The 12972-nt window shown below is 44.3% G+C and overlaps 1 protein-coding gene across 2 annotated transcripts in view; it reads right to left on the bottom strand.

Annotated features, from left to right (window-relative positions):
* Positions 1-12972, bottom strand: part of LOC306935900 (R3H domain-containing protein 1-like) — a 69794-nt gene that overhangs the window by 55787 nt on the left and 1035 nt on the right. Inside the window, exons 2-6 of one of the 2 annotated variants that reach the window (XM_079519220.1) lie at positions 8449-8484; positions 7850-7942; positions 3408-3549; positions 1752-1830; positions 288-347 (exon numbers count right to left, since the gene is read on the bottom strand). In XM_079519220.1, the coding sequence (XP_079375346.1) occupies positions 288-347; positions 1752-1830; positions 3408-3549; positions 7850-7942; positions 8449-8484 (410 nt within the window). The remainder of the gene's footprint in view (positions 1-287; positions 348-1751; positions 1831-3407; positions 3550-7849; positions 7943-8448; positions 8485-12972) is intronic. The other variant, XM_079519221.1, reaches the window with a different exon arrangement.

Genomic DNA, 12972 nt, shown 5'->3' with positions numbered 1-12972 from the left:
AATCGTGCAAATGTGGTGCAAATCTTTGAATATATATTCTTTCAGAGCGAACGTTTTTAACTCAAATCTTTGCTTCTGGGGGGGAGGTCCCTGGAACAACATATTTTCAGATGGGGGTCGGCGGCCACATACAGATAATTCTGGGGCTCCTTGACATGAAATAGTGTGAGAATCACTGACATAGAAACATAAGGTTTTTCAGAAAACTGTCAGGATTTAGAAGACATTAAGTAGAATCGTCCCCAGGCCTAAACGTGTTAAGTGGGCCAAAGGGAGCGTGCACTCACTCGTTGTTACTGATAAAGTCGAGGATGTCCTGTTCCAGCTTCAGCAGCATCATTCGGTCCCTGTGAATGTACGGCACGGCGACACAAAAAAAAAAATGCGATTATTAGGTCTTCATCATCATGGCAATGTCAAGTGTTTTAAAATGTAACCTTTTGGAGAGCAGGTCTTTTTATAGAACAGCTGAATACAGGCCGACACGAGGCAAAGACAAAAGAGTTCAACACTAAGGGTTGTCATCATGATCATGACTTTTTAGCCGATGGTCATGAATATTTGCGATTAAAGCGGCTATAAGCAATAATGTCAAAATTTGAATGACCTTTTTTTGGGGGGGGTTTTTGTATTCATACAGCCAGCAATGGGTTTGCCTGTCGGCTTCCTGATTGGTTAGCCAATCAGGTAACCAATCAGGGTTTTTTTCGACCAATGACAAAGCTTCTAGGAACATCTTTGAATGCAGATTGCGGCCCCTAGATGTGTCACAGAGACTACATTTTCTTTGGGAGCGTTCTACCCATTGCTGGCTGTGTGAATACAATTTTTTTTAAAGATTTTGGCATTAAACACTGGAATTTATACAAATCAATAATTGCGTTTCCGTTTTGCCTTTTAGGCTTTGTAAACTTTCAATTATAGTGTGGCCAAAACAGTCCGTGCATTTAATAATGATATACTTTCGAAACATTTTAACACATTGAGAGCCCACGCAAAACTGCCCAAAAATCACTTTCACCTAGAAAATCCATTCACATTTTTTATAATTCAGCTGACTGTGGAGACACATGCTGGACCTTTTTACTTTGAAATGTTTTAGAGTTTCGGAGTTATTTAATTTAAACGCCAAATGCATTCTCAATGGCGAAAACACAAACTTTGGCACCACGTATTAAAAAAAAAAAAAAATTGTTTTGATTTTTAATTAAAAATATATATATATATATATATATATATATATATATATATATATATATATTTTTTTTTTTTTCAAAGACCTCCACAGACGTCTTGGGCTATGCACGTGCGGTAATACCCAAGACAAGAGCTTGTGGGTCTGCTACAGTATATTCACCATTCCCCCCCCCCCCCCCCCAACACATCGTGTGGTGTCAGGTGAAAACCGCAACGATTATGTCATAAAAGAACATTTTTAAAAATAGTGAACATAGCCGATCTACAAGCTCACAACCCCTCGCGATGTGAGGCCTTGAGTGCTTGTAGATCTGCTATTTGCACTACTTCTGTGCGACAGACTTCGAGTGATGAAGTAAGGCATTCATTTACGGGAAAAAAAACATACGGATTTGAAACTTGGGACATGCAACGTTTCAGCCTCTTATGTAATCATGGTGACAGGTGTGTGTGTGTGTGTGTGTGTGTGTGTGTGTGTGTGTGTGTGTGTGTGTGTGTGTGTGTGTGTGTGTGTGTGTGTGTGTGTGTGTGTGTGTGTGTGTGTGTCAACACACCTGGGGTTGTTCTTCAGCGTGTTTACTAAGAACTCGTGCAGATCGATCCCAGTAGAGTCTGTGTATTCCTGACTGGAATCTGAGGACGAGGACAAATAAGTAGAAGGACGAGGAAAAACAAACGGACAGCAGATCTACAAGCTCGTAGCGCGCCAGGGTTCATGTAGTTAACCCATTTTGGGCGGGAACCCCTTGGTGTTTTAAACATGTTGTAATTTAGCTATTGAAAAATAGCAGATCTACAAGCTCGTAGCGCGCCACCGAGTGGCGCGCTACGAGCTCGTAGGTCTGCTATTTTTGAAAAATCGTGAAAATGTGGCACAAATCTTTGAATATTATGTTCTTTCAGAAGGCTTTTTATTTATTTCGACGTCAGGCCTTAATGGGTTAACGAATTTAACCTCATAATTTGGGGTCCTCCAGGGGTCGGAATCTTATACGGAATCTCTTCGCCTAAACAAAAAGCCTGCCTACAACAAGCTCACAACGCGTCATGACACAGAGCGCAAACAAGGGACTAAATTCTTTTCGCTCCTATGCCACCAAAATGTGGAACGCCCTACCAACAGTCATTAAGACATGCGAATCCTTGACTCCTTCAAAACCGCTCTCAAAGGGCACCTACGGATGGCTGCAATTCGAAACTGGCCCCCGTAAAATCTGAATCCCCCCCCACCACCCCCCCTTTTTTCCCCTCACTGTATATGTTTCTTTTCCCTTTTTACCTCCATTATGATGAATTCCTGTACTGTTCTTTGTCTATATAGAAGTGTCTATTTGTACGTCTCTAAATGTTTTGATGAATTGAACATGGTGGACCCTGTTGTAAACAAGTGTAATGCTTAATTGGGTCGTCCACTCACAGTTAACAGCCTTTGTATTGAGTTGTGCTTGAAATGTACTGTAATTCTGCAAACTGTTAATACAATAATCAATCAAAGCGCTGCGAGTAGTATCCAAATTCGGTTCCAAAGTAGGAACCAAAGCCAAAATGTATCCTAGAGCTGCCCTCTGAAAATCGACGATACGACTAGTTAAAATAAAGACAAGTCAAGTCAGTCGAAGACCCCTCAGTTGGCGAGATTCTTTTATTAGTCTATTTTTCTTTGTTGATTTCTTCCAAATAGTTAGTTTCTAATAGAAGTAGCTCTTACATTTGAAATGGGCCTAGTTGTTGGAGGCAATCTGAGTTCTATTGAAGCTGGTCGAGAGTGAACAAAACAATGGACCTGGATAAAAAGCAAGATTTTTTGCAAAAACCCATCCCTAATTGAGAGGTTGTATTTTCGCCGAATGTTGTTTCACCCATTATGAAATGCCCAGAAAAAGGGTGCCAGGGTTCATGTAGTTAAAAGGAAAATGACCAAACAATGCATTAAGCTACTTTGATTAAGAGAGATGCGTCTTTTAAACCCATTCTGAGTGGACGGGAACCCCTTTTGGTGTTTTAACTAAGCATTATGTTCTACTTTAGCTATTGAAAAATAGCAGATCTACAAGCTCATAGCGCGCCACCGAGTGGCGCGCTACGAGCTTGTAGATCTGCTATTTAGAAAAATCGTAAAAATGCGGCACAAATCTTTGAATATATATTCTTTCAGAGCGAACGTTTTTTTTTATTTCGACGTCAGGCCTAAATGGGTAACAAAGGCCCACCTCGGGATAACATCTTCCTGGGCATTCTGTCGGGCTTCTCCAGCTTGTCACTGATGCTCTTCTCCTTGTCTTCCTCATTCTTGTTGGGCGTTGGTGGCTCCTCTTTGTCAAACGATTGGGTGAGTTGGATCCGAATTTCATCCTGCAAGGTAAGGAGCAAAAAGAAAAAAAAAAAGAAAAACAGTTATAGCATTCTGCAACGACCAAGGTTCAAATGTAGCACGGTTTTTCAAAAATAGCAGACCTACAAGCTCGTAGCGCGCCACTCGGTGGCGCGCTACGAGCTTGTAGATCTGCTATTTTTCAATAGCTAAAGCATTCAAAAAAAACAGTTATTGCATTCTGCAACCGACCGAAGGTTCAAATGTAGCTATTTTTTCCAAATTGGCATAATAACAATTCTATTTTTTTTCCTAATTGCTAAATCAATGTCAGGTAATTGATGAAGACGTGGAACTTTGAAAAGCCGACATGACACAACCTCTGCGCGTCAACATAGCCTCACACAGACTGTATGATCCATCACCATGACCCGCCAGTGTCTCTCTCTCTCTCTAAGATGGCTGCCTCCTCCTCCGCCTCCTCCTCCGGCCTGTCTTTTTACTCGCTTGTTGTGTTATTCACCACTCTAACCATAATGGTTAAAGAGCCAGAGGGCTTTCAGGGTGGAGGAGGACGTGGTGTGAATTATTACCGGGGGCGAGGGGGGGCTGGGGTTGAGGAAAAACAAACGGAGAAACGGATGGAATAAAGAAAATAACAGCCACAGTGGAACGGCCTCAGGGATGCAGGTTGGGTTCATGGGAGAATAAAAACCACAACCGCAACAGTTTATTTACTTCTCTGGAGCCACTTAAAGAGCTGGACTGTGTCTAATGCACCTGAAATCAGAACAAACTACTTTTACCCCCCCCCCCTCTCCCCCCTCCCAGTTTATTAGACGTCTATTAAACACATTCTGTAGCGGCTTAGCAGGGGAGCCATGGGAAAGCCCATATGCATCAAGAGTGCCGGGCTTAAAGCTTTCCGTCTCAACCCGATGCAGACAAAGAAGACCTCTACTACGAGGGTTGGGAAGGGTGGGGAGGCACTGGGATTGAATAAAGTCTTCCATTCCAAAAAAAAAAAAAAAAAAACGTCTTTGATTTGAAAGAAAAAAGAAAAATGTGGAGGAGAAAAAAAGCCTCATAAATGCTTTTCAGAGTCAATACAAAAGTAGGAAGAGAGCGGTACACAACATGACGAGTGGGACGACTGGGAGCAGGGATTTTTTTTCTCCCCAGTCTCTGGGGAGGTGGTTTGCAACGGCTGATTTATATACTTTAGTTTGCGTGACATGATGTACAAGCGCATATAAATCACGCATAATGTTTACGTTGGAAGCATGGTGCACTCATCGCTAGCTCGCCAAGTGGAAAGCAGCGTGGGTCTGAGTTTGCAGCTTTTGCTAACAGAGCTTTAGTGCTGCCGTTGGCGTGTAAGCCAAGGTAGCACTGAAGAAAAGAAGGCAGGAGGCACTAGGCAGCTCATAGTAAAGTTAAGTACATTTTGCTACGGGTTACAGCGAAGCACTCAATTTAGTCCATTCTGAACGGGAACCCATGTTGGTGTTTTAAGCATTATGTTATACTTTAGCTATTGAAAAATAGCAGATCTGCTATTTTTGAAAAATTGTGAAAATGTGGTGCAAATCTTTGAATATATATTCTTTCAGAGTGAATGTTTTTTAACTGAAATCTTTGCTTCTGGGGAGGTCCCTGCCTGGAACAACATATTTTCAGATGGGGGTCGGCGGCCAATTACATATAATTTTTGGGGTCCTTGACATGAAATAGCTTGAGAACCACTGACATAGAAACATTTTTTTTTCCTGAAAACTATCATGATTTAGAAGACATGTAGAATCGTCCGCAGGTCTAAATGGGTTAAATTCCCCCCCAGCTGAGGCGGTATCTATGTACATAAGTCTTGACAAAACAACAAACTCAATGGGATCCAATTTGGGGGGGGGGGGGGTTATGGTATTATGGTTATTCGGCCTGTCTATATTTATGTCTCTGTTACAATTTGAGTCTCCATTTGCATGTAATTCTAGTTTTACAGAGCTCTACAGAGACTAAATTGCAGATAAGATATTTGTAAAAAAATAGGTTATTCAAATAGTGGCATTTCCGTTTAAAAAGAAACCCCAAAACAAAACTAAAAAACTAAACAAAAAAGAAAAGAAAAACAGAAAAAAAGCAAATGGATTTCAACTTGCTCAAGGATGAAATAACAGCTGGTGAAAGAGAGGGGAATAACATAACGTATGTACCTTTCTTTTGGCCATGACTATGTATTGAAATGACAGTTGAGACACCAGAGCATGGGTTAGGTTTGTGTGTTGGAGGTGGTGGTGGTGGTGGTGCCGACTGTTTGGAGGGCAGGAGGGATGGGTTAGGTTTGTGTGTTGGAGGTGGTGGTGGTGGTGGTGCCGACTGTTGGGAGGGCAGGAGGGATGGGTTAGGTTTGTGTGTTGGATGGTTGGTGGTGCCGACTGTTGGGACAACAGGAGGGATGGGTTAGGTTTGTGTGTTGGAGGTGGAGGTGGTGGTGCCGACTGTTGGGAGGACAGGAGGGATGGGTTAGGTTTGTGTGTTGGAGGGTTGGTGGTGGTGGTGCCGACTGTTGGGAGGACAGGAGGGATGGGTTAGGTTTGTGTGTTGGAGGGTTGGTGGTGGTGGTGCCGACTGTTGGGAGGACAGGGGGGATGGGTTAGGTTTGTGTGTTGGAGGGTTGGTGGTGGTGCCGACTGTTGGGAGGACAGGGGGGATGGGTTAGGTTTGTGTGTTGGAGGGTTGGTGGTGGTGCCGACTGTTGGGAGGACAGGGGGGATGGGTTAGGTTTGTGTGTTGGAGGTGGTGGTGCCGACTGTTGGGACAACAGGATGGGTTAGGTTTGTGTGTTGGAGGGTTGGTGGTGGTGCCGACTGTTGGGAGGACAGGGGGGATGGGTTAGGTGTGTGTGTTGGAGGGTTGGTGGTGGTGCCGACTGTTGGGAGGGCAGGAGGGATGGGTTAGGTTTGTGTGTTGGAGGGTTGGTGGTGGTGCAGACTGTTGGAACAACAGGATGGGTTAGGTGTGTGTGTTGGAGGGTTGGTGGTGGTGGTGGTGCTGACTGTTGGAACAACAGGATGGGTTAGGTGTGTGTGTTGGAGGGTTGGAGGTGGTGGTGGTGCTGACTGTTGGAACAACAGGATGGGTTAGGTTTGTGTGTTGGAGGGTTGGTGGTGGTGGTGGTGCCGACTGTTGGAACAACAGGATGGGTTAGGTTTGTGTGTTGGAGGGTTGGTGGTGGTGGTGGTGGTGCTGACTGTTGGAACAACAGGATGGGTTAGGTGTGTGTTGGAAGGTTGGTGGTGGTGGTGCCTACTGTTGGAACAACAGGATGGGTTAGGTTTGTGTGTTGGAAGGTTGGTGGTGGTGGTGGTGACTACTGTTGGGAGAACAGGATGGGTTAGGTGTGTGTGTTGGAGGGGTGGTGGTGGTGGTGGTGCCTACTGTTGGAACAACAGGATGGGTTAGGTGTGTGTGTTGGAGGGTTGGTGGTGGTGGTGGTGCCTACTGTTGGAACAACAGGATGGGTTAGGTGTGTGTTGGAGGGGTGGTGGTGGTGGTGGTGCCTACTGTTGGGAGAACAGGATGGGTTAGGTGTGTGTTGGAGGGGTGGTGGTGGTGGTGCCGACTGTTGGAACAACAGGATGGGTTAGGTGTGTGTTGGAAGGTTGGTGGTGGTGGTGCCTACTGTTGGAACAACAGGATGGGTTAGGTTTGTGTGTTGGAAGGTTGGTGGTGGTGGTGGTGCCGACTGTTGGGAGAACAGGATGGGTTAGGTGTGTGTTGGAAGGTTGGTGGTGGTGGTGCCTACTGTTGGAACAACAGGATGGGTTAGGTTTGTGTGTTGGAAGGTTGGTGGTGGTGGTGGTGCCGACTGTTGGAACAACAGGATGGGTTAGGTGTGTGTTGGAAGGTTGGTGGTGGTGGTGCCTACTGTTGGAACAACAGGATGGGTTAGGTTTGTGTGTTGGAAGGTTGGTGGTGGTGGTGGTGACTACTGTTGGGAGAACAGGATGGGTTAGGTGTGTGTGTTGGAGGGGTGGTGGTGGTGGTGGTGCCTACTGTTGGAACAACAGGATGGGTTAGGTGTGTGTGTTGGAGGGTTGGTGGTGGTGGTGGTGCCTACTGTTGGAACAACAGGATGGGTTAGGTGTGTGTTGGAGGGGTGGTGGTGGTGGTGGTGCCTACTGTTGGGAGAACAGGATGGGTTAGGTGTGTGTTGGAGGGGTGGTGGTGGTGGTGCCGACTGTTGGGACAACAGGATGGGTTAGGTGTGTGTGTTGGAGGGTTGGTGGTGGTGGTGGTGCCTACTGTTGGGAGAACAGGGGGGAGTGGGGTTCTTTTTACCTGATGTCCTCGTGGTAGATCAGAGGTACTAGGGGGAGGACAGGACTCTTCGCAAACAGCCAGGCTCCGAACTAACTTAAACTTTGAGTTAGACTGGGGGGGGGAGGGGAGAGTGGTGATGGTTAAGAAGAAGAGTCAGAATGGGGGGGGGAGGGGAGAGTGGTGATGGTTAAGAAGAAGAGTCAGAATGGGACAGAGATTTGTTACAACACCACAAACCAAAGTGCTATGGATGGACGTATCAAGACGAGCAAAAAAACAAAACAAAAAAAAGTAAAACAAAAAAGATAAAAACTCAGGTTCCCATGCAATGCAGGCCAAAAAAAAACATTACACACTAGCAATGTACTTGGTCTTAATTTTTTTTTTTAATTTCTTTTCACCAGAGTTCAAGACTACTTCATGCTTTCAGTCATCAATGTGGCACATTTTGGAGCAAAAAAAAAAAAAGAGGCAATGATGTCACTGCAAAGGTGTGAACAAGTGATGGATCTGAACATCTCTGACAGCAACGTGCAGACAAGCAGAAACACCCTTAACCAGCACCCAACATTTTATGCAAAACCACTTTGTTACAGACATGCCTCTTGCCACTGTACCTTGGCCCGTTTTCCTGACTGCCCGGGCGCTTGCCGCTGTACGGTAGGCAATGAGACAGAGACGAGACATGATTTCAGCATTGTGTGCATGGGGTCCAAAGTAGAGATGTACCCGAGACTACCGATACCACGTTTCAACTTCCCCAATAGCAGTGCGTAAAGAAAATCTAGGATAGTGGTGTCCAGGGACCCCCCGGGTTCCAAATGGCCCCTGGGGGTCCTTGAAATTCAAAACATTTGAGGACTACTGATCTAGGAATAAAATAGAATTCCATTAATCCATTTTGGCCCGACCTCGAAATTAAAAAAAAATCTTCTAAATCTTCCGGTTTTCTGAAATAAATATTTTCACGATTTTTCAAAAAATAGCTATAGTATAACAAAATGCTTAGTTAAAACACCAAAAGGGGTTCCCGCCCAGAATGGGTTAAAGTGCAGCTACAATTTAGTTAAATAAAAATGTAAACGGTACACAAGAGTATAAAACAGTTTAAACAGCCAAAATGGAAGCATTCAAAATATTGTGAACAAAGTGAAATATCATCATGATAAATTACGTGGCATGGGATCAGCACACACGCCGATAACTAGAGCAGCATTTTAGGCAGTATTGGCAGATTTTTCGGAAACAGCAGATCAGAACAACTCCAGGCTCCAATAGCTCTTCTCTTCTCTTCGTCTTCAATACCTTTGACCGCATCAATGACTGGCAGCGACTAAGTGAAATGATACTGTACATCCCCAGGTACTTTCATTCAGGTCCACATAACAAAACAGAATTAAATGTGTTTTGCTGACAAGCACTTAAAGGGGAATACCACTAATTTTCATCATTTTACCATGTCATTAATATACCTTAGAGGTGTTGTGTGGAAACAATAAAAAAGTCCCCCCATTCTGTGTTTCATAGAAAAATCATTAACAAAAAAATGATGACATCATCAAGATGTGATTCACCATGTTAATGATTTTTTTCAGACCTCCAGTTCTAGGAAACACAGAATGGGGGGACTTTTTCATTATTTCTACACAACAGCTCTAAGGTATATTAATGACATAGTAAAATGTTGAAAATGAGTGGAATGCCCCTTTAACCCATTTTGGGCGGGAAAAACGTTATGTGGCGCAAATCATTGAATATATATTTCAGAGCGAACATTTTTAACTAAAATATTTGCTTCTGGGGGGTCCCTGGAACTACATATTTTGAGATGGGGGTCTGTGGCCCAATAGAGATAATTCTGGGGGTCCTTGACATGAAAAAGGTTGAGCACCACTGACATAGAAACATGGGTTTTTCAGAAAAATGTTAGGATTTATAAGCCTTTTTTTATCGACCTCAGTCGATTAAAATAATAGTTCTACTCCAAACATGGCTTTACGGTCACCACAATATACTACAACGGCCTGTCAGATAAAGAAGATTTCAACAACGATTTGACTTTGAGCAACATTAGAGCAGCAGTTTGACTTTTTTCTACGTATTAGTATAAAAATCTAGTCTGTGCACCTTGCGACACTCGCAGGGGAAAAGGATCCCCTCCCTATCCCGCATGCCTGTGTGCCGCGCACAGTAAACGGAGAACTGGTTGCTATACACCTCAAATTGTGTCCGTGTCAGTAGCATCGAAAGACTCGACATCCGCCACTGCAGACGAGCTGAAACTCGAGACTAGAGCTGCATCTGTGTCGGCAAGCATGCAACCGATCAGTGTTGTTTTCGTCGACTAAAACTAAGACGAAAAATGTTCGTCGACTACCTTTTTTCACTGATGAAAACTAAATGAAAAGTAAGCCATCATGACTAAAACTAAGACTAAATCTATTGACAATTTCGTCAGATAAAAACTAGACTAAAATGTTAGGGAGGGACTAGTGGACAAGAGATCCAGTATAAGTCATTTTACACTTGGTTGCATGCTGAAAATAGCCGATCTACAAGCTCACAACGCGTTGCGCGGCAAAAGGTGTGTTGTAAGCTTAATAGATCAGCTGTATCTGACATAAGGATTTAAGAGGTTTAATTAAAACTTCTCAAATCCAATCCACTTTATTTATATGGCACATTTTACAACGCAAGGTTAACAAAGTGCTGTACAGGGAAAATAAAAACTAAATACACTGTAGCTAAAACACAGAAAAGCAACAGCAAGAAGAACAGATAGTAAAAAACAACACAAATGGAGACGAATCACTGAAACAAAATGGGGGAAAAACGCAGCAGCGTCAGGTCAGCAGACAATGAAACAAAACGTGGACCACAGAGACTCTCAACCGGGGGTTTAAAGCCAAGGTGTAAAGATGGGTTTTTAAGACGAGATTTAAAAGTCTGGATGGACGGGGCCAGTTTGACGTGGGAGGGGAGCGCGTTCCATAATGGGGACGGGGACAGTTTAACGTGAGAGGGGAAATAGCAGATCTACAAGCTCTAGGCTGTGTACCAACAGTGTAGTCCAGCCTCACTCTAGGATGTGTACCAACACTCCATGTCTGTAGTCCAGCCTCACTCTAGGATGTGTACCAACACTCCATGTCTGTAGTCCAGCCTCACTCTAGGATGTGTACCAACACTCCATATCTGTAGTCCAGCCTCACTCTAGGATGTGTACCAACACTCCATATCTGTAGTCCAGCCTCACTCTAGGATGTGTACCAACACTCCATGTCTGTAGTCCAGTCTCACTCTAGGATGTGTACCAACACTCCATATCTGTAGTCCAGCCTCACTCTAGGATGTGTACCAACACTCCATATCTGTAGTCCAGTCTCACTCTAGGATGTGTACCAACACTCCATATCTGTAGTCCAGCCTCACTCTAGGATGTGTACCAACACTCCATATCTGTAGTCCAGCCTCACTCTAGGCTGTGTACCAACACTCCATATCTGTAGTCCAGCCTCACTCTAGGATGTGTACCAACACTCCATATCTGTAGTCCAGCCTCACTCTAGGATGTGTACCAACACTCCATATCTGTAGTCCAGCCTCACTCTAGGATGTGTACCAACACTCCATATCTGTAGTCCAGCCTCACTCTAGGATGTGTACCAACACTCCATATCTGTAGTCCAGCCTCACTCTAGGCTGTGTACCAACACTCCATATCTGTAGTCCAGCCTCACTCTAGGATGTGTACCAACACTCCATATCTGTAGTCCAGCCTCACTCTAGGATGTGTACCAACACTCCATATCTGTAGTCCAGTCTCACTCTAGGATGTGTACCAACACTGCATATCTGTAGTCCAGCCTCACTCTAGGCTGTGTACCAACACTCCATATCTGTAGTCCAGCCTCACTCTAGGCTGTGTACCAACACTCCATATCTGTAGTCCAGTCTCACTCTAGGCTGTGTACCAACACTCCATATCTGTAGTCCAGTCTCACTCTAGGATGTGTACCAACACTCCATATCTGTAGTCCAGTCTCACTCTAGGCTGTGTACCAACACTCCATATCTGTAGTCCAGCCTCACTCTAGGATGTGTACCAACACTCCATATATGTAGTCCAGTCTCACTCTAGGCTGTGTACCAACACTCCATATCTGTAGTCCAGTCTCACTCTAGGATGTGTACCAACACTCCATATCTGTAGTCCAGCCTCACTCTAGGATGTGTACCAACACTCCATATCTGTAGTCCAGTCTCACTCTAGGATGTGTACCAACACTCCATATCTGTAGTCCAGTCTCACTCTAGGCTGTGTACCAACACTCCATATCTGTAGTCCAGTCTCACTCTAGGATGTGTACCAACACTCCATATCTGTAGTCCAGCCTCACTCTAGGATGTGTACCAACACTCCATATCTGTAGTCCAGTCTCACTCTAGGATGTGTACCAACACTCCATATCTGTAGTCCAGCCTCACTCTAGGATGTGTACCAACACTCCATATCTGTAGTCCAGTCTCACTCTAGGATGTGTACCAACACGCGGACCATTCCTTTCCTTAGCGCGAGCTCAGATTAATGTTTTAGAAGGTCCCAAACATGGTACTTTGTCCCATTTTGAGCAGAATAACCACTAATAACCCTGTGCGCGTGCACCGCGGATTATCATCATGTAGGCCGTTTCTACAAAGGGAGGCCTGTGGAGGCTAGTAACGAAGCGGGGAAAAAAAGGTACCAGGTTTAATATTTTTAAATCAAATCTCGTGTTTCTCGTGACGGCCCAGATGGTAATAATAGCTTTCCTCGAGATATCTCGTGGAAGGCTTGAATTGGGTTAATCAAATAAATGTTGCAATAGATTAAAAAAAACAATATTTTTTTGAAAAATATGTCAAAACATCGTCGTCTAGGACCCTCTAAAATCAGACCCAAACATCGGTCGGGCTCTAGCCTCAACATTGACTTGACCCATTTAGACCTGAGATCAGATTCTAAAAATGTCTTCTACATCCTGACAGTTTTCTGAAAAAGCTATGTTTCTATGTCAGTGGTTCTTCGATTTTTCAAAAATAGCAGACCTACAAGCTCGTAGCGCGCCACTCGGTGGCGCGCTATGAGCTTGTAGATCTGC

The sequence above is a fragment of the Electrona antarctica genome (assembly GCF_951216825.1).
Source record: "Electrona antarctica genome assembly, chromosome: 13".
NCBI lineage: Eukaryota > Metazoa > Chordata > Actinopteri > Myctophiformes > Myctophidae > Electrona > Electrona antarctica.
The sequence above is the reverse complement of the archived record's forward strand: the minus strand, read 5'-3'. Positions and strand labels throughout refer to the sequence as shown.